The sequence below is a fragment of the Sarcophilus harrisii genome, chromosome 6, assembly GCF_902635505.1.
Source record: "Sarcophilus harrisii chromosome 6, mSarHar1.11, whole genome shotgun sequence".
Classification (NCBI taxonomy): domain Eukaryota; kingdom Metazoa; phylum Chordata; class Mammalia; order Dasyuromorphia; family Dasyuridae; genus Sarcophilus; species Sarcophilus harrisii.
Genome location: NC_045431.1, coordinates 14,027,499 through 14,050,470, shown reverse-complemented (window position 1 = coordinate 14,050,470; position 22,972 = coordinate 14,027,499). Strand labels below are relative to the sequence as shown.

General features: G+C 33.2%; 1 protein-coding gene across 7 annotated transcripts in view; it reads left to right on the top strand.

The window, feature by feature from the left end:
- Positions 1 to 22,972, top strand: part of PPARGC1A (PPARG coactivator 1 alpha) — a 739,235-nt gene that overhangs the window by 400,508 nt on the left and 315,755 nt on the right. For 4 of the 7 annotated variants that reach the window (XM_031942835.1, XM_031942833.1, XM_031942837.1 and 1 more), the window contains one exon: positions 8,528 to 8,575. The exons of the other annotated variants lie outside the window; for them this stretch is intronic. In XM_031942835.1, the coding sequence (XP_031798695.1) occupies positions 8,528 to 8,575 (48 nt within the window). The remainder of the gene's footprint in view (positions 1 to 8,527; positions 8,576 to 22,972) is intronic. 7 annotated transcript variants of the gene reach the window in all.

Below are 22,972 nucleotides of genomic sequence, written 5' to 3'. Positions count from 1 at the left end.
TGTATCACTTCTTCATTTAAAGAAAGGCATCATTTCCATCCATAAAGATAGGAACACATCCCCCAGGTCTATATACCTGGGGTCCAAATATTGTCCTTGAAACCTACTGATCGAGTGAACAAAACAGTATTTTATTTCTCAGTACCCCAATGAACTGTAACTACAACTTCCAGATGAGTTTCTGAGGGTCAGTTCTGAGAATAGCCATTCTAGGAATTCTCCATGTTCGAGAATTCACAATTCCAGACTTGAAAAACAACAGCAACAAAATCCAACAAAGGATAATAAATGAGAGTATCTTGATAGAGAGTTTTAACCCAGGTTTTTTTCAATTAAAAAAACGTGATCACTGTATTTAAGCTATAAATACATAACTTGAAATATAAAAATAAATAAATATGTATTTTCTTTTTAATTCTATGTATTTAAAAATATTTTTTCTATAGTGGATAGAGCACCAGCCTTGAAGTCAGGAAGACCTGAGTTCAAATCTGGTCTCATACACTTAACACTTCCTAGCTATGTACCCATGGGCAAGTCATTTAACCCCAACTGCTTCAGCAAAAACAAACAAACACACAAATAAACAAACATATATAGATAGATAGATACATACATTTTTTTTTTCTTAGAAGAAATTCATAGACGTCACCAGAATGCCAAGAGGGATCCATGATATAGAAAGAACATATTCCTTATAAGCTCATATAAAATAATAAATAGATGTTTCTGTGATGATGGCAATTATCAACTGAAGACATGGTAGTGCAAAGAATTATTATCTTTGTATGGCCTGGGAGCAATTTCCTTAAAAACAGTTTTCCCTGTACTTTGATTTATTTTTCTGTAGAGTTACAAAGTACTAACAACTTATCGTGGAATCTGTTAAAAGAAATACCAAACAAAATGATCACGTAAGAATTTGTAGAGAGAAAATCTGTTAGCAGTGATGACATACCGAGGCCTTCAAACCGGAAGGAAAACAACAAACTAACCGAAAACTCTTTGCAGCAAATTGTTCTGATCAAATTGTGATAACTAAGATACGATAGGGATTGATTTTACTAGATAGGAATGAGAGCCATTCCCCAGTAGCTTATCATCAAAGACTATAAATACTTTTCAAAAGAAGAAATTCAGACTAGCAGGTCATATGATGAAATGCCAGTTTAAAAACAAAACAAAACAAAGCACAAAACTCTGTGGTTCTACCTCAGACTTATCAGATAAAGATGACAGAAAAATAAAGTGAACAAATCTTGGAAGAGTTGTAGGAGGTTAAGTACAGTGTTATGAAATTGGTTGAACTGTGAAATAGTTAAACTATTCTGTAAAATAATCTGGCACTATGCCTAGAAATAAGAAATACTCTGACTAAGTCTATACTTGTCCTATATCCTAATGAGATCAACAAAAGAGGAAAAATATCCTTACGCACCAAAAATATTTATGGCAGCCCATTTTCTTTTAGCAAAATGGCTGAGCAAATTATGGTGTATCTGTATAATGGAATATTGTGGTGTATTAAGAAATGATGAAAGGAGATGATTTCATAGAAACCTGAAAAGACTTGTGTTAACTGATTAAAAATATGAGAAGAACCAGAACAATCTACATACAATACATTATTGTACAGGAAAATGACTTGAAAAGATTTAAGAATGCTTATCTGTGTAATTATTTACCATAACTTTAGAGAACTGAGAAAGAAGCATATTTCCCACTTCCTGACAGAGGGATTCAAGGTTCAAAATTAGACATATATTTTTGGGCATGGCAAATGTGTGGATTTGTTTTTCTTAATTATGCTCACTTGTTACAAGAATTATATTTTTTGCTTTTCTTTATTTAAAATGGGGGGGTGTCTTAGGAGCATAAAGGGAGATTAGTACTAAAGTTACCCAAAATTTAGGAGAAAAGAAGGATGGGGGATTATTGAAGCATATAAAATGCATAGAAAATATCAGAAGGACATTCAAAAGAAAATAGGCAATTTGAACAGTTTTGAATGTAACATCTTGAATTCTTACATTCTTTAAAAGGAAGCTGTATATAATTGAAATTTATATTTTTGATATAATTCTTTCTTCTGTTCTATTAAATTATTTTGCCAAAGTATATGCTAATAGATAATTTAAATTAAAAAAATAGAAATAATGAGTAATACACAGTATTCTATAATAGAACTAGTATATTATCTTTGAATTATGGTCCAAGAATACCGTCAGACTTTGGGTCTTTCCAAAATAGCAAATAAAATATGTTTTAGTTCATTCTCTTGTACTACCTACTCAATGATTCCAATTTTGACCTCTGCAGTCAGAACCAAACCAATTTATTTCTCATAGAGAGTGCTTCAGATACTTGAATAACACAATCATGTTCTCAAAAAAGTCTTCTCGGGACCCAACCTGCTCAATCCCTTAAACTGTCAAGGTTTCCATCATTTTTGAGACCTCCAAAGAGTGTTTCCTAATTTCCTAACTTGTTTCCTGTTTCCTAATTTCTTAATTTGTGGTATTCATAGCTTTTATAATAACAAAAAATCTGTCTGATAGGAGCTGCACTCCATTTTAAACTTCCTGTTATCTTGTTTCATTTTCATTTAAAGACCAGAACTGGACTTAATTCATTGGATCTATTAATGAGTGCAGATGTTTTCATGTCCTTTAGATAGTTTTTTTTTTCTCTTTTTGCTACATATAAATAGAACACAATCTGCCCATTTGAAAATAAGCAAATGCAAATAAATCAATATAGATCTCGGGTGTACAGTTGATATTTTAAAGGAATTTATAGTTTGTAAACTTGAATTAAATCTTCTGTACTTCTTGGGAAGTTAATACATTTGTGTGAAACCAGAGCAAATGTTAATAAAAGCCATTCTTCCCCCGTGGTGTCTTTGCCTTTTGCTTTCTGATCCATGTTGTTTTTGTGTGTGCGCCGTCCATTGTGATTGACTTTGAATGGGGCCAGATGCATCTTCACAGCTGGTTTACAAACCTAAGGTTTTTTCCCCCTTTTCAAATTGTTCTTGAGCATCATTTTATAAAAATAGAAATCAGTGCTGAAGGTAGCTAAGTCACATCTGGGATATAGAAAGTAAATTCAAAATGAGAAGGTGGGGAAAAGGCAGCTTGAGTATCTAGAGAGACAAATATGTTTTACATCAAATTCTCCTGTGAAAAATGTCATGAGAAGTGAGAATTGTTCAGGTTGTAGCAGCTGTTTGGGTGCAGTGATTCTCTCTTCTGTCACGCTTAGAACTTAAAAGCCACAATTTTCTTTCTAATTCACTACTCAATCATTCTGTGGCCCCTATCTCAAGCTCAATTTAAGCTTTGTCCTCAGCATGCAGAGTTACTGTATAGTTTATAAAGAAATGCTTTGATTAAGGGAAAGAAAGAATGAGAACAGATTCAATGACTGTAGCCTTATTTTAGTATCATTTAGAATCTTTACCCAATGTCGCTTGTAAAGCTGGTTAGAAGTAAAGTAGTTTTCCTTTCACTTTCTAAAGTTTGATGATTACTTCCTCCCCTGAGAATACGAACAGACATGACCCAAAACTTATATTAAGTTCTCATCTCTTTTGTTTGAGAGGAAAAGGCATATTTAAGTTTTGGAGGGTTTTATGTGACTGAATACAAGTATGCAAGGGATTGGAATACAAACAAAACATGATATACTTCAAATATACATATATAGATATATGTATAAATATATATGCGTATATATTTATATACAACAGCATAGTAGAATTTAATCTGAAAGTGATAACCCATGGCCTTAGGGGGAACCAGTGAAGAATGTGAAATTTGAGTAAGTTCTAAAATGTGACACTCAGAACTCAGTTAACCAACCTTTATTAAACACCCATATGAAAGGGACCCTATTAGGTGCTATGAATAATGGACAGAAATGAAATCATAGAAGCCTTTAAAAAGCTTACATTTTATTGAATAGAACAATGTGATGGTACTAATAGGTACCATTTATATACTGCTTTGAAGTTTACAAAGCACTTTATAAAAACAAATATATATATATATATATATATACATATATATAAACATATACAAAGCATTTTACATAAGCAAATATATATATACATACACATATATGTATATACACATATATAAACATATGCACAAGTTTATATATGTGTATATACATATACAAAACCAAATATATGTAGAATATACGCAAAATAAATATATACACATATAATATATAAACACATGTGCACATATGCATATATAAACATACATGTATATACATACATGTTTATATGTATGTATATACATATACAAAACCAAATGTATATAGAATATATGCAAAATAAATATAATGTCCTTTAGGGAGGGTCCAAGAGTTGGAATCTTGAAAAGCTTGTAGAACAGAGTACCTGAGTCAAGTCATGTTGGCAAAAAGGTATTTTATGTGGCAGAGGAGAGGAGAAGGTGCAGTTCAGACAAGGGGAACAGTAAAATCCTGTTTATAGCAAAGGGCATAGAGTGTTTGGGTGGCAAATAATAGGAACAGTTTGTCTAAACTGTACAATTCAGGAAGATGAGGGACATATAATGTTTAGAAAGATGTTAAAAGTCTTTAAATGTTAAACAGAGGAATTTTTTCCCCAAAGATAGTGGGAAACTATTGGGATTTATTGAGTTAAAATATTGATATAATCAGATCTACATGTTAAGAAATCTCTTTAGTAGCTGTACTTAGGATGTGTTGTAGAAGTAAGGTCTTGAGGCAGGGAGACTAACTATTTTGATATTCCAGGAAAATACTGATAAACAATTGTGGTGGCCATGTGTTTAAAGAGAAAAGATCAGGAGCAAGCCATAGTATAGAGGTAGAAACTACACATTGAGAAATGCATTGATATATGTGTTGAAGGAGTATGAGGAATGAAGGATTTTTGCTTAGGTTGTAAGCCTATAGAAGTAGAAGGATGAAGGTCCTCTTGACAGAACTAGGTCAATTTAGAAAGAGGACATATTTGTGCTATAAAGTTAACATATTCAGTTTGAGACATGTTGAATTTGAAATATCTATTGGGTCATCCAATTGTGAATGTCTAAATAGGCAGTTGGTGATATGGGACTGTAGGCCACAAATTAGACTGAAGCTGGATAGATTGTTCTGGGAAGTGTTTCTTTATAAATAATAATTCAACACATGGGAGCCAATGTATTCACCATATTGAAAGTAGAGAAAAGGACCTAGGACATTACTGTCAAAAGCTGAGAGGAAGTCACGATGCAAAGAGCTCCAGATGTAGAACTGAAAGATCTCATTTCAAATCCTGGCTCTGCTACCTAGCATCTGCGTGATTTGGGGCAAGTAAGAAGCTGGATATCAATTATCTCATTTGGAAAATTATAAAGATTGGACCATCTTAATAGTATTAAACTCAGATATAATCAGATCCCTGTGGGTTATATATTGATTTAAAAAAACAAATTAACATTATGTTGTATATTTGTTTTCCCAGTCTTTCCAAATTTATTTTAATCTGCTTTGAGTCTTGGACATGTGGCTTACAATGGTGAATTACATTTCTAGACTAGCTGGAACTTGAAGGTCCTTTCCAGATCCATGACCTATCGGCTTAGGATTTGTGATTCTTTGGGAGAAATTGTGACTTATCCAACACCAAGCATAGTTGGTTGTATGTGTTTGGTTGCCTGAATCTTGTTGAGTACTCTTTGCAATAGACCACATAGATCCCTGTTTTCTTGTTTGGAGTAATCATTCTAAAAATCTTATAAAGTTTCTCTTCTTAACTGGTCTGTTATTTATCCAAAGAAGTTTTCCATGCAATGCAATAAAAACACAATACCATACACAGAAGCTATACATTTATCCAGCCATTGTGAAAAGCAATTTGGAATTATGGACAAAATATCATCAGTAAACTGTGTATATTTTTGACCCAACCATACTATTGCTGGGCTTTGATCCTGAAGAAATAAAAAGGGAAAGAAACAAGATGTATATGATATTTACTTTTTATAATAGTAAAGAACTGAAAAATAAGAAGTCTGTCCATTAATTTGGAAATAGCTGAGAAATGTGTAATGAATGAATTGATGGGATATTATGGCATGATGAAAGGATGAGACAGTTTTACAGAAACTAGCAATACTTGCAAAAACTTGTACAGAGTTAAGTGAGCTGAACAAGAATTATTCATACAATAATAACATGGTAAAGAAAAGCAAGCTCAAAATATTAAGAATGCTATAAAATGTAATGACCAACCAAAGTTCCAAAGGAATGATTCTAGGATCATTTTCTATCAGTGACATGTCATGTGACTGTTCTAAGATGTCACAACTTTTATGATCCTCAGTTTCTTCAAGGATTAAAACATAAGTGTGCTACCCATCTCCTAAAAGGGAAATGATGGTCTTAGGGGACAAAATGATATATGCATTTTAGAATGTGGGCAATGTATGGATTTGTTTTTACTTGACTATGCTTATTTCTATTATATGTTTTATTAATGGAAGAGGGAGATTAGGGATAAAGTAACCTCTAGAAAAAAGAAAAAGCTGTCAAAGCAAAAAAAAAAAAGAGTGTCATTGTGGTATTTAAAAATTCGTGGCACAGAATAGAAGAAAGACTAGAAAGAATTATAGAGAAGGAGGACAGCTTTGAAAGTTACATGTAGAATTTATGATGTATTTTTAAAGAAAAGCAGGAATACATAATGTTCACCACTTAATGTACAGTCCTTTTTCTATCCTCCTATGAGTATAGAATTCTCATTTAATTAGGTATTTATGAAGTTTAGAACTTTAAAAATCATTGAAAAACAATGCAAAAGGAAATTATTTAAAAATTAAAGCAACTAAATTTTTTTATTTAAGAAATAATATTCTTTCAACTCCCAATGTTTTCTCCCCAACTCTCCTTCTTAAAATTGACTGTTAAAAACAATGCTTTTGTATTCTTTTTTCTCATTATAAAACTCTAGGTACTAGTTTCTAGCAGTTGTGGGAGTCCAGCAGTACCTTTACATTTTTAGTAATCCATATATGTGCTATTGAAATATATAATTTCATATAGACCTTGAAAAGATTGTATTTTTAGCATTGTTGGATTCCCTCTCCCCTGCCTTGTTTTGGGGAAAAAATACTATCTCTTGCAAATCCCCCTAGTTTCCATGGTCTGATTTCTGCAGTATGACTCAATGTTAACTCTACCAAGGAAGCTTCTTTGTAAATTGGAGATTCAAGCTAATGAGACATAAGTCATAGAACAGCATCACTGATTTTAGTTGGACAGGGCCTTTGAAGTCATTGAGTTCAAACCCATTGTATAGATAACTATGATTCAGACATGACATCCAGATAAAAAGATGACTCAGATGATCCAAGTTCTGGTCCTAGTTCTAGGGCAGATGGGGGGACAGTACATAGAGCACTGGGCTTGGAATCAGGAAGATTCATCTTCTTGAATTAAAATCCAGCCTCAGATACTTCCTAGCTGTGTGACCCTGGGCAAGTCATTTAATGCTGCTTGCTTCAGTTTCCTTGGCTGTAAAATGAGATGGAGAAGGAAATGGCAAACCATTTCAGTAAATTTGCTGAGAAAACCCCAATTGGGGTCATGAAGAGTTGGACAGGATTGAACAAACTAGTTCTACCAGTGATATGCTATGTGAGTTTTTCTAAGAAGTCACTTAACTTTTCTAAGCCTCAGTTTCTTCAATGATTAAAAATAAGAATAATAACCCCTTCTCTGTTTGTAATGTATCCAGAATCACACACTGAGGAAGGATTCAAACTTTTTCTGTCTGCCACTGTCTATTACTCTATGTACTCTCTCACCTAACTACCTTCGTGTTGTGAAAGCAACAGGACGCAGATCTTGTTTTATTTGAGGATGCTAAATTCTTAGATATTTTAGGGTTTTTTAAAATCTATAAAAATACTCCTTTATTTAGATTAAGTTGAGTGATACATATGGAAACTAGAAAATAATAATTATAATAGAAATATGGTACCTGGATAGCACTTTTATAATTTTTATTATTTTCCTATCTATCATTTCACCCAATCCTCAAAACAAACTTAAAATACAGATAATAATGGCTTGTTATTCCTTTAATTTACTTTAATTTTTTTTAATTTATTGTAATTTATGGAATAAAATAAGCATTTCCATAACATAGTATAATAAAAAGATGATTGCACAAAGAACAGCAAATTTATTATGTATGTTTTGCTATTCCTTTTAAACATAAAATAAAGTTATCAGGAAAATTTATTTTTCCTCCTCTCTTCCCTCCCTTACATCTTAGAGATGGCTACTATTAGATACAAACTATTTACTTTGGAAAAAAGGGATTTTAAAAGGGTTAAATGACTTAGTCAAGGTCCCAAACGGCATGTTATTGGTAGAACCAGAAATAGCAACTGGTATTCTGATTCACTGTAATGCTCTTTGTATTGCTTCATCTCATTATTTTCATGACACTGTTCTCTCTTATTTCTCTTCTTAACAGTCTGACCTACTCATTGCTGGATCATCCTCCACGTCCCACCCCTTAACTGTGAGTGTGCCTCAAGTATCTGCCCTAGGCCCTCTTCTCTTCTTTCTCTCTGCATTCTTTCACTTTTTGACCTCATCACCTCCCAATGGATTAATTATCATCTCTTTGAAGATGATTCCCACATCCATATATCCATTTCCAGCCCTTCTTCTCAGCTCTAGTCATGTATCACCAACTTCTATTATAAATCTGAGGTCTTATAGGCATCTGAAACCCAAAAAGTGGCCCCAAACCCCCAAACACATCTTTTTGATCTTTCTAATTTTAATTTTCTAGGTTAAAAAAAATTAAGTCGTTCTTGATTCTTCAGTCTCCCATATTGTGGCTCACCCTGCACATTTAAGCAGCTATCGAGTCTTAATGATTCTGTGTCCATGGTACTTTTCATAGTACCTTTATTTTTATTTATATGAATGTAATAGCTGCCAAAGGGATATTTCTAAGGCCATGGTACTCCATGTTCAGTAAATTCCAATATCTTCTTATTACTTCTAAGATCAAATACAAACTTTCTGTTTGCCGTTTCAAATCAATTGCAACCAAAGTGTCAAACACAAGCCTACCAGCAATATGCTGCCAACGATACTCCCATGTGCAACCTCAATTAGATTAAAATGTAATTGGGAACTATTTAACAAAATAAATAAAAATCCAATAAAATAGATAGTGCACATTAAAATGAAATCAATATGTGGCCCATTGGGATCCTTAGGTATCGATTAATAACCCTGATTTCTATTTGAGTTTGATACTATTGCTTTACAACTTGCCTCCATCCAACCTTTATTTTTTAATAATAGCATTTTTATTTTTTTCCCAATTACACATAAACAAATTTTAACATTAATTTTAAAAATATTGAGTTCCAAATTTTCTCACTCTCTTCCTTCTCCTTCCCTAAGATAATTAAGCAATTTTGATACAGGTTATATATGAGCACTCATATAAAACACATTTCCATATTAATCATCCATATTGTACATTACTCTAAAGTCGAGCCAAGCTTCTAGCTAGTCACTGACATTCCATTTTCTGGCTTTTTGCCTTTGTATAAACTGTTCCCCTGTTCTTGGAATGTAATCCCTTCTTTCTGCCTCTTAAAATCCCTAGTCTACCTCAGTACCTTTGCTTTATTTATTTTAAACTCATCAAGGTAAACTAGGTATCTTAAGATATCTATGGACTGCATGTTGGTTTCATTTTACATTATATTGTCTATATATTTTTTTCTTTTACGTGAATCTTTTCTTGTTTCCTTCCCCTAGCTTCCAATAGCTTTTCTCAAAAGTCCCTGTATTTATTGAGTACATATTTGTTAAGATCTACATTTTCTTGTCTAATGGAATATAAGCTTCTTGAAGACAGTAACTCTTTAATTTCTGTCTTCTTACCTGTAATTCCTGGAACAGAAGTACGTTATTGATTGATTTATTAATGTGAAAAATCTTTGTAAATATACTTGCTGTTTTTATATGTTGAATCCAATTTATCCATTAGCAACACGATTCTTTTTGCCTTCAATATAATGATAGCCTCTCAGCTGGCTTATCCTGCTTTCCATTGAGTGGTGCAATTGAATACTCCTTCTTAGCCAGCAGTTCTAAGCTCCTTTTAGCAGTGGCTAATGGAACACTGTAGTAGGCTCAACATCATTTAAAAAAAATAAATTTGCTCTGTGAGAGGGCAAGAAATATGTAATAATTATTAATGAATTTAAAACATAGATAAATTTGTACCTCAATACAAAATAAAAATATCTACCAAAAGAAATACTATGAATTATAAAATACTTTCAAAAATAATTTTAAAGACAATACTATGTTTTCTATATAGTAGGTGCTTCTTAAGCAGATATTGAATTTGGATTGTTTTGTGCTCCCATTTATCTGGCTGTTTCAAGTTTCTAAGGCACAAATCTATAGTTTTAAATTAATTTTATAGCTGTCTTTTATTTTAATTTCTATATTAATTTCTAAGTATATTTTTTCACTTTATCCTTCCCAGATAACCACCCTTATACCAAAGAATAGTAAAACCATATCTGACAAAGTTTACAATATCTTTCATTCTATTTCCTCACACTTGCAAAAAAGAGAAGAAATGAGTTCATTTTCTCATCTCTTCTTCATGGACAAAATTGCACATTGACATTGCACAGTATTCATCTCCTTCTTATTTCCATTAACATTATTTTAGTCATTCCCTGATTCTTTTTATTTCTTTCATCACTTCATTTAATTTTTTCATGCTTTTCTTAATTTTTCATATTCATTGTTTCTTACAGTGCAATAATATGCCATTGTATTCTTATTTATAATAAACAATGTTTAGTTTTTCTCCAGTGGGGGGCATCTACTTTGTTTCTATTTTTTTTTCTATCACAGAAAATGTTACTATGAGAAGTTTTGGTATATATGTATTTATAAATGTTTACATGTATACACATATACATACAGTCTGTTATCATTATTTGTGTATTCTGTATGCAAACTTACCTACTTCTAAAATTTGTTAGTGAGCCCAAAATCAATACTCACAGCATTTTTGCTGTCATTTATGACATGTGTAGAATGATGAACATTTTAGATCATCTGCACCATTGAGGTAGAATATGATGATGTTCTGCCTTCTTATTTCTGCTTTCACACTGCAAAAAAAGGTATCTTTTTGTGGTCTATTTAGTCCCACGTTTTTTTTTTCACTTTTTTATGTTGATTTAACTTTTTAAAAATGACCCTCAAGCAGAAACAGTGCTGAAGTTCTATCTAGTGTTTCTAAGGGCAAGAAGGCTATATTGTGCCTTATATAGAAAATACATATGTTAGATAAGCTTTGTTCCCACATGACTATAGTGCTATTGGCCCATAAGTTCAATATTAATAAATCAACAATTTAGAATTTCCCAAAGAAAGGAGAAATTGATCAATCTGTATTTCTGGAAAAGTGTGAAACTAAAAGTTATAACCAGAAACTCACAGCAACCCAACTTTCTATTTTCCTTAGCAACAGTAGTTCATATTCAGTAATTCAGTGTTTGTGGTGACTTTATTGAGTCTTCTGGTAATGTTGAGAATTGTGTGTGTAGGGAACCTTTTTTTCCTCTCTAACCTCCTGGGCCAATGGGCATAGTAGTTTGAACTCTGGATCAAAATCTATGGAGCTTTACAAAATGAGTTTTTAAAGAGATACTGAATATTCTTTTATCACCCCTGGGGCATATCAAGAATAACTCAGTGACCATCTTAGATATCATACTTACATTTCATATTCCATATACTACATGTAGTACTAGACACCTGAGAAAGTAGATGAGTTGTAAATGATTACATGAAATTGGAAAAAGTATGGGTTAAGTCATAGCTGTGGTTCATTTTGTGTGTTTACTTTTTAGAAATTAAAATAATGTATTTTATCAACTAAAATTGAGATTTAAATTCTATAACACCGATGAAACAATATAATACTGATGAAAGAATATAAGTAATATAATTAAAAATTTTACAAATATAAAATATTAATTTCATTGTTTAAGCTTCAGTGATAAACACTTAATTTGATACATATTTCCATTACAATCCCTGTTTCCCTTTGTTCTGAAGAAATGTTCCTCTTAGGCTAAATGTTTTAATGCCTGATTTAAATCCTAATATGAATTTCAAGGCAATAATGCTTTTGGAAGAGCTATTTTAATCATTTTTAGTTTTGCCAGAAATAAAATATATTTCAATTTTAATAGTATTGACTTGTTCATCTTGGAGAATTCAAACATGAATGAATTTGAAAGGTTGAAAATTTCTACATGCTTAGTTTCCAATGAGGGAGACCTCAAATAAATAGGGAAGAAATACTGAGAGACTATTTATGAGACTCTACAAACATGGAAGATTCATAGAAGCAAGGACTGTGAAGGGAACATAGATGTATCTTTCAACCTCTGATCCATTTAACATTCTTGGAAAAAGGCAGTGCTATACATAAACCGTGAACATGGACTTTAAAAGATTAAGGATATACCTGTGATGGCAACACAAATGTTTGAAAAAACAGTCTTTGGGTCTTCTATATCAGAGGTTTTAAATATCTGGTCTGTAGTGCCTGAGTACTGCTCAGTCTAGATTAAAATAGACTTGGGGAGTATTTAATAAAATAAATATAAATACAATAGAACACAGATGATAATTAATATGTGCTTTTCCAAATCAGCATATGGTTTTCAGGGGTCTTTATGTTCAGTTTAGTGGCCTCTGGTTTCTTTTTGAGTTTGACACCATTGGTCTATGTGATAACAAATAATGAATTGTTCTATTTTCTAGACTGATAGAATTTTATAGGCAGCGGTTCATACTCTATTATTTTTCAGACGAAGACTGAATCTTAGAAATGGAGTGATTTTTCTAAGATTAAAATTGTACTCAATGGCATGACTGGATCCTTAGTCCAGCGTCTTCCAGTTTATTGCTCTTTCTACTCTATTAAACTGTTTCTCATTGAATGGACCAATTGTTTTTGGTAGAGTGCAGACACGAGTTTGATAATTTCTGGGCAAATTGATTAAAACTCTGAAAAATTATTGATTAATAAATTCTAGTTGAAAGAAATAAAATGCTATTGATATCTTTTAGAAGAATCCACATATATTTTAAAATTATAGGATTTCAAAGTCTAGAAAATATAATTATTTGTATTTTCAAATGATAGGATCTTATAGTTAGAAGATGTTCTATAGTTTAGTATTTCTTAAACTTTTCCCACTTGCCACCTCTTTTGGCTTGAGAAATTTTATGTGACTCTAGATATAGAGGTATGTATAATAGGTATACCAATCAAGCATTTTCTGAAAATAAAATACAATTTTGCAAACCCCATATTCAGTTATGTCATCCCCAATGATGGGACCCACAGTTTAAAAAGCTGGTATGAAATTCACTTTCTACCTAAAGCTTAAGAAAATTTACATTTGCAAAAGTGGTTTCTGTTATTTGGGAAAACTACAGAGCTATGTAATTTAGAATAGTAAAAGGAAAAAAATGTAAGAGTATATTAATAGCATGATTTCTTTTCCTAGGGATTATATTTATTAGGAAATTTTGGGTCACATTCATATAAGTATCTCTCCAGAATGTGGTATGATATTCAATTAGATATGTTAACTTAATTGGCACAGCTTAGTCAAGAATAGATCTAAAGGTAAATTACTTTTGAGGATGCATTCATTAAGAATAGGAAAATGAGGATGGGGAGTGATGGGAGGATAATGGAAAGTGAACTAATATAGAGTCAGAGTCCAGGTTCCAATCTCAGCTCTGACTCAATCTTTGTGATGCTGGGCAAGCAACTTAACTTGCCCTCAGCAACTTATACAATAACAGGCAACTTGTCCTCAGTTTCCTGAAATAGATGGGGCCTTTTGATTCTGGCACTAGGATCCTTTGTATCCTGGAGCTTTTGGAACTAGACCAGAGGACTAGTTTGGAATCTTGCCCTGAGGTCAAACACATTTTCATCATTTACAAGTTAGATTATTGCCAGGAAAGTCTCACAAATTTCAATCCAAGGAATCAGAATAACAGAAAGAAAACAAAACAAAAACAACTGGAGGATGTCTTGGAAGGAAGGAATCCCCTATGGACTAATGAAGATAATCAATTACTCCTTGGTTTCTATGATTTCTATGATTCATGGATCTGATCACTTCATGTTTTTACCAAACCAGCAGCAGTGATAGACTATACCAAGGTCAATGTTTGTGATTCTTTAATGCTTATTTACATTTTCCTAATGAATTATGCATATCTAGTGAATAAGAAGAGGAAGACTTACTAAACTTTTCTTGAAATGCTATAATATGTACAGGTAATTTTAAAGCTTTTTATGTAGTTTCTAAACTGTATTCCATTTTCTATAATATGTTCTTTGCAGAGTCACTCTGCATATGAAAAAGGAACCCATGGTATGTGACCATAACTTTTACCACATTGAGGCTTCACTAAGCCTATTTACTTTGCATATAGTCCCCAATAGGGTGTCCAAATGAACCAAGATAGTTTGGCTCTATAAGCTATAAAGCATCTGTAAGTGGTATGCTATAGTTCAAATTAGAGGTCCACACTTTGGACTAATTTCTGCTCTTTGAAGTCCAAGTATCTTTCAATATAACATTACTTGCAAACTTTGATAGGCTAAAGCCAATTCTGCCTTAAATTGTTGGCAACAAAAATTGTTTATTTGTTATTAATAAATTTTATATGACTAAACTGAAGAAATTGGGACAAGCAAGAAAAGTGCATATAAATTTAGAAAAACTTGGAGAATAGAAAAGGAATACAAATATATACTTTCAGTGGTGATGAGTTTTTATTCTTTTTTTTTTAATCTGGAAAGATTTCTCCTTTTGTACCTCTAAAAATGGAGAAGTATCATTTGAAGTTATAAGTTGCAGGTTGCAATGACCTGAAAATTATTGTTACACTTTGCCCTTTCACCAGTGAAAAATGGAACAAATCTCTTCCATAGCTTTTTCTGAGTTGGCTTTTGTTTTTTTTTTCCTTTTATTCTGTCCTATCTCCTTCCTTATTCTTAGTCTCCACTGATGTACCCTACCTGAGGAAAGTCTTTATAGTTTCTATCAGTTTGTTCATTTATTCAGCAAGAAACAGAGTTGCTGTATTTCCGAGCACTGTACTATTTACTGAAGAGGAGAAAAAAATCTATGACTTTGTACCCTGTGCTTAAGGTCTATGTGTTTTAAATCTGAAGATAAGACAAACTTGAAATACTTAAACAGTAATATAAGGCTATCTAAAATAATTCTCAAAAGAAATAGCAGAGGCAATTTATATTATTAGGATTCAGTGAATGGAGGGCTCATTTTAGGCTTGAGCAATGGTGGAGACTTCATGGAGGCATAAATTCTCAATGAAGCATTTCCTGATCGCTTCAGTCATGTGATTTCTCCTTCCTCAGACTTTAGATAGAAAGCTCTTTGTATCCCTTAGCACTTCATCATGTTTTGTTAGTTGTCCATTTTATAACAATCATAATAATGAATACATTTAGTCATTTATATTACAAATCCTTCCAATCCCCACTACTTGACTGTAGGGACTGTCATAATGAGTATCATGTCTTTTCAATGTTCTATCTCTCCCAATGCCCACTGTCATGTTCTTCACATAACAAGTAATTGGTAAATATTGAACATAATTGACTTATGCAAGTCATTAGAGCTGGGTTCAAATTTCTACTGTGTCACTCACTAAGTGTCATTCAGCTCCTCTAAATCTCATTTTCCTTATAATTAAAAACAAGAGGATTAGAGGATTGAACTGGAGATTTTCTAAGGTGCTTTCTAAATCTGAAATACTTTGGTTCCTCTGACTCCAAAATAGATTGTTTTCAATGAGCCAAAAGAGAGGAAAAGCCATTTCAGGGAAGCTAAGGAAGGACCTATTTTTGAAGGCCCAAGAAGAGATGGATCTGCTTACAGAATCTCTCTTGGAGAGAAATGGGGACTAAGGTTGAATATGTAAGTTGAGTCCAGAGATTTTCTTCCCTAGCCAGCGAAAATTGTATGAAGATTGTTCATTGAAGTAGTCAGGCTAAATGAGTGAGTTGGGAAATATTGCTCCATTATCTCTTTGGCTTTACCCAACATTATCCCTTTGGCTTTACCCAAACTCAGGTTATGTCATTTTTTTACTTACTCACTTACTTACACAAAACATTTCTTCTTTCTTCCCTTCCTAAACTCTCTACCTAAGCAACAACAGAAATCTCAAACAAAAACAAATAAATAAAAATTACTTTCAAAACCCAATTATCCATCCACCATATAGGAATTATTTTCAATTTCAATTTAAAATTTCAGTGCTTTATCTTTTGTAGGATTGTGCAGTCTGATAGCTCTGAGCCACCAGGAATGTAACAAGTGGCTTTGGAAAGCAGCAGATGTCTCCCTGCATTTTTTTTTCAGGTGGACAGAAATATGTAACTTCGCCTCTATAATTTCTCCATGGAATTATTTTCTCCCTAGCAGTTGGAATTCAGAAAAATCAGCAATTGACAACAGAAGTTAAGTGCCCAAGACTGGACCTCTATAATAAGCCTTGAGACTTTTAATGAGTGTCCTCCAGAGCAGAGCCACTAACAAACCATCGTGGATTCCTTGATCAGTTTAATTGGAGGACAGACGGTCTTAACAATTTAAAAAAGCTGACAGACGGATTTAATTCCAAATTTTCCCTGTAGCAAGACTTATGACTCAATAGCTCACCCTTTTGGCCACATGGAATGCTCATATTTTTGACCTTTTATCGCATTTCCAATTCTGATTTTCAGGATATTTTTTTCCCCTTTCAGAATGAAGTGATTTTTGCCTTTTTATATAACAGATATTAAGTGATACCGAGCTTAAATTAGGTCTAATATCTCACAGCTATAGATTTTTTAGAGAGAAAGCAGTTTTGGACATTTTTAATGACTGTCCTCCATAGAATTTATTTATCTGTTTTTTTTTAAACCCTATCACACGCTCTGCCTTTTTATGTTTTTATATTTAGAAATTACTCGAGATGTCATGGTAAATGAAATGATCCTTTGCATTAAATGTGTTTTCTTTTTCTTAACCAATTAAAATATTTGGAAAATTGGATTTTTGTATTAAAACATTTATTATAGAAACTGATAAATGTGAGATTAATAGCTAAAACAGTCATTTCAGATGGATAATTTAGATTTTTATCATTTATTAATCATGGAAAGTAAACCTGCTGTATAAGTAATTTTAGTTTTATCAAGAAGATAAATTGTTCTAGCTAATGAACGTATAGATATTCTATGCCAAAGGCATTTGGAGTAATCTGTTAATCATTTAACTGTGTCAGGGCATATGCTATATCTTCATAAAGCAATTAAAACACATAACTTTCTCCAGTGAAATGTGTGTTGGCCTTCACTGCCTAAAGCAAATTAAAATAACATTTGTCTTAGGATATGTTTCAGTGTTACACACACAAAATTCAGTGGGCACAGTATCTTAAGGCAGTAACATGGGAGTTGGATGTCACTACAGAGGAGATTGGTATGATTTCTAATACGTGGGGTGAGGTTGCAAATCACTTCTACAGTAGTGCTGCATTAATGACTAAGGGCTTGCTGGCTTCCATGTACCTCTCAAAGTGGATGGTTTCTTGGCAAAAATTCTCAGGGGGCTTTTGTTCTTACCAGTGCCTGGGGATTTACATCTGTATCTCCCATTAGCACTAATGGGAGCTCCTCGCATACAAACTGTCCACTTATAGATGGAAGAACAGACCCCTAACTAATATTCTTGCTCCATTTATCTGGCTTTTGGAGACAGACAAAGGGTTACATTAATAGGGCTTTAATAGTCTGATAGTGCCATTATGCTAATAGAGATTTTTGTCAGCTCTTTTTTGGAGATCCATAATTCAACTTTAAAACTTTTTTTGGTGGGGAGAAACTTAAATAAATCAGGAGAAGGTAAATTAACCACAACAAGTGCCATTTTAGTATTAGGAGATTTGTGTGTGTGTGTGTGTGTTTAGATTCTTGTTTTTCCGACTCTATTTTGATTTGTTGTACATTCAAAGCTATGGGTTTCAATATTCAAACAATACTTCTTGATCATTAGTTGCTTCTTATGGTTCTTCAGTGGAGTCTGTTTTAATATTAAGATAATATTCCTCAGTCATTAGTTCTTGTGATATGCAGGTGAAGTTATTTTATTGAAATTAGCTTCATTTTAGGGCTAAATGGATAAAGGCTGAAAGGTTTGATGTGAGTGATTAGAGGTCCCATGGAAGTCTTGGATTAAATTTAAATTTAGAGTTGTTAGTCCTATGGACATTGAGGTAGAGCCGCAATCACATAGTGATAGTAGAGGCAAATTTTTTCAGGTTCATTTCTTTTATTCTGCTCCTTTTCAAAGAATCCAGGGAAATATATGATTCAAGTAAGGATTCACTGATTACTCTCCATCCCCAAATCCTATAAATGTTTGTATACAGGTGAAATTTGGCTCAAATTAACAGCATGAAGAGCCTTGAAAGAAAGGTGTTTTTCTAGAGAAGCTTCATACCACATGATAAGAGTAACCTTTGGAAGTGAGGAATTGGCTAAGTGATGTTTCAGATCTATTTCAGTACTTGGTGTCTACTTCCCTTTTGTAGCTGTAGCTCCCTGATTCTTATGGCATAACAGAACAATTATTCAATCACCCCCACCCTCAGGATAGTGCTGAGTCTTTGTCCAAGGCATATGCTTTTCTCCAATTAATTGGGATTGTTATTGTTTGTCCTTTATTCTTGAAGAGGACCAATGACAGGTGATGTCTTGACTTGGCAAGTAAATTGGATTTAAGTGAGGGAGTACTGTGCAAAGGCACCAGTCTCACTTTTTCTTCCAGAATCATCTGGATCCAGTGGTAAAATGGAGATCAGGAGGACTGGAAAGGCCCTAATTGGAGTGGGACACTGACATTTTTAAGCTATGGGCTTTCCCATCTCTTAGTTTGTCTGAGTCAAAGACTAAGAGTGGGTAAGAAATGAAAAAAGATTGCTGAATATTATTGCTACCTCCTCCTTGTTTAGAGTTTTTCCTCCCAGGCTTATGTCTCGCTTCCCTGTAGAGGATGGAATTATTGCAATTAAAGCTAGCCTGTTGAGACTTACATGATAACAGGTTCCTGTTCCCTCAATACCTCTGAGAATCTTTTAGACACATGGGATATTAATGTTGTTGAGCCAAGATTCTGCATTTTTCTTATCTATTTCTTCTTTTTCTCAATACCAATGAATGATCTCCTCATTTTATTTTTTTCTGTAGTTTCTCTTCCTGAATCTCTCTTACCAAAGAAAAACCATTTTCTTTTCTGGTTATAGAGATCTGGGGAACAGCTTTTTCTGGGCACAGGATGTAGAAAGCTATGAATTAATACGTTAATTCAATCGGGCTATTGGGGGTCAGTAAAGGCTCTGAAATGCTATCATTTAAAAGTCTTGGGTCCAAGCTCTTCTCTGTCATTTACCAAACATTTGGCTCTGGTCAAATTATTTAATCATGCAGCTTCAAATATGGATCATAATACTTGGATTATCTTCCTCATAGGATGATATCAATTAAGATTATATCAAACAAGTAATCAACAGACGTTTATGAAGTACTTGCTTTGTCCTGGTGATATAAATAAATGGAATAAGAAAAAGGAATTGTTCAAATTCATTTTTATGGAAGTAAGTTTATTTACTTTTAATACATATTGCTTTATGAATCATGTTGGAAGAGAAAAATCAGAGCAAAGAGGGAAAATCTTTGATAGAGATTAAAAAAATGAAAAAAGAAGTGAACATAGCACATGTTGGCTTACATTTAGTCTCCTTGGTTGTTGTTGTTGTTGTTGTTGTTGTTGTTGTTGTTGTTGTTGTTGTTGTTTTCTGAATACAAATGAACTTTTCTGTCCAAAGGTTATTGGAATTGTTTGGATCACTGAACTACTGAGAAGAACCAAGTCTTTCATAGCTGATCATCATACATTCTTGTTGTTCATGTAAATCTTTCCAGGTCTTCCTATAATTAGCTTGTTCATCATGTTTTATAGAATCAAATCCTTTTTTTAAAAGCACAAAATAATTGTGCAATTTCACATATAATCATCTTTTAAAAAATTCTATTGTTATGAAAATGCTTGCTTTATTTCATGATTTAAAAATTAAAATTTTTAAAAGAAGCTTGTATTCTAATAAGTAAGATAGGATACATATAAGTACACATGGAATAAATATAAAGAAAATAAATACAAATAAACACAAAGCAATTACATACAAGTTTGGGGAGTAAGGGATTAGTAAATGAGGGGATAGGATGTAGAAATAGTATTTTGAAGTAAAAGACAGTGAGGTGGAATTGTGGAGAATGCTTATCTTGGGCATGAATGATGAGTGGTGCAAAATCATGGAGACCCAAGATAGAATATCATATGTGAATAGCAGAGTGAATGCCATCTTGCTTGGACAGTGGGATGTGTTACTGGAGATCCTATCAAGTGTGTTGGGACCAGATTGTGAAGGATTTCAGAATGTAAAAAAAGGCAATTTATACATTATCATAGAAGCTATACTAAGCCACTAGAGTTGATTGATTTAGGAAAGACCTATAAGGAAACACAATTTGTGATGGATAGACTGGAGTACTGAGAGAATTGAGGTAAGGAAATCAGTTAGTGGGCTGTTTGAATAAGCTGGGTAAAAGATAATAAGGGCCTGAACTAAGATACTAGTGGCGAATTTCTTCACATTGCAGAGTCCAGCTGTGGTATATTATAAGAGAGGAAATCACAAGATTTCACTACTGATTGAATATTTGTGGTTAGAGAGAATGAGAGATTAAAGATAGCTCTTTAGATATCAACCCAGGAACTGGAAATGGATGGCAGTTTCAATAGAAATAAGGAAGTTTAGAAAAGGGGTGGCTGTGTTTGGGAGGGGGGATGATGAGTTCAGTTGCAATATGGAATATATGCATGAATAATACACATGTGTATGCATGATAGAAACATGAATTATCATTATGGCATTTGTGCTAGATAATAAGAACACAAAACTGAAAATATAACATAGCCCTTCTCTTCAAGATGCTTAAAACCCAGTAAGATGGATAAGACATTTACATCATTAAGTATAATAGAGGTCAGAATGTTTTAAGTGCAGAAGCTATATCCAGGTAATGGTATATGAGAAATCTGTATATTTTTCTCTTCTGAGAAAAGGGTGCTGTTTTGACACTTTTGATGCTAGCCACTGGCCAGCTCAGGAAGAATGGACCATCTGAAAGTATCTAACACAGATTCCCTGCTGAGTAGCATGTTGATACCAGCAGACTGCCAGCCTGGCCCCCTGATGTTTTTAATACACAGATCCATATCAGCATTATGAAGTTCCATATTAATATAATGCTAAATAGGGATTCAGATGATAGAAGGGGGAAAATTTGAACCAGGTCACAAGTAAAAATGAAAGCCACGGGAATGGAATAGCAGACGTATTTCAGGTGAATATTGAGATGCATTAGCAGTGGGGGGAAGTTTGCACAGCATCTCCCTGCATTATGTTTGGTTCCAGCCCAGTGCTCCCTCTCTCCTTTTTCTCATTGAATTTGGTGCTTAGGCAATCTGCATAGTCATAAAAATAGCACAGCTACTGCCCCTTCATGACATTCCTCACCCTAGGATCTCAAAGCCCTCTGTGGATATTAATATTTATTGCTGGAAACCTGGAACATCAGATAAAAACATCATCCCAGTTTTACAGATAAGAAGACTGAGATCTGATGACTAAATGACTTGGCAGAGGTTATTCCCACCTCAAGGCTTAGCCAAGTTCAATTCTCTGGGCAGTGTGATCTTTTCCCAGTTATCCTCTGGAGTAGAATGCCCTTTGTTTACTAAAAACAAATAAAAAACAAAAAAGAAGGAAAAAGAACATATTTCTCACCTCTTTTCTGAATGTTATTCCCCTCCTGATATATTCAAAGGACTTCATTTTCAGAGTTTGAATTCTTTTTCCTTGCTATGGCAACTTTGCTGATTTAAAAAAAAGGCAGTACTTTGGTATTGTTTACAGTTTCGATCACCACATATGCAGGAATACACAAAGGACTTTAAAAAAGGAGGCTCCTAGGAGAGAAGTTTTCTCAGGTTTCTAAATCTTTTTATGGTCCTCACCATACATTATTTTGTGTAATATTTATTTTCTACTTGCTATTTTATTCCATCAATGTATTGTAAGTTCCTCGAGACCAGAGTTTTTCATATTAATCTTCATAGGACATGACATAGGGCCTTTCTAATAAATATTATTTTTAAAATTATCGAGCCTAGGATTAGTTGAGAGATTCAGTTCTGGGTGCCATGTTTTAGGAAGCATAGACAAAGTGCAGAGGAAGATAACCAAGAGATCATCTCATAGAAGAATCCATTGAAGGTGCTAATAGTCATTAACCTAGAAAAGAGATGATTTACATAGGGCATAATTTCTTATCTGTAAATATCCAAGGCTATCAAGTGGAAAAGAGAATAGACTTGCTTTGTCTCATCTGTGCAAAACTAGACAAAATGGGTGGGAAATGTAAATAATCAACTTTTGGCTTGATATAAGTAAGAAACAATAGCCTCATAATTGAAGCTAAATGAATAGGTTGTTTTTGGTATTAATGGTTGGGAATCCTCAAGGAGATACTGAATGATCACTTGTTTGTAATATTGTAGAAAAGATTGTTAGTATATGGTCAAACTGAACACCAACCGATACTTGATTCTGACACTCAGCACCCCCTGGATGCTGTCACCAAAACCTTCAAGTCATATGTGTCCCTTCCTCAGTC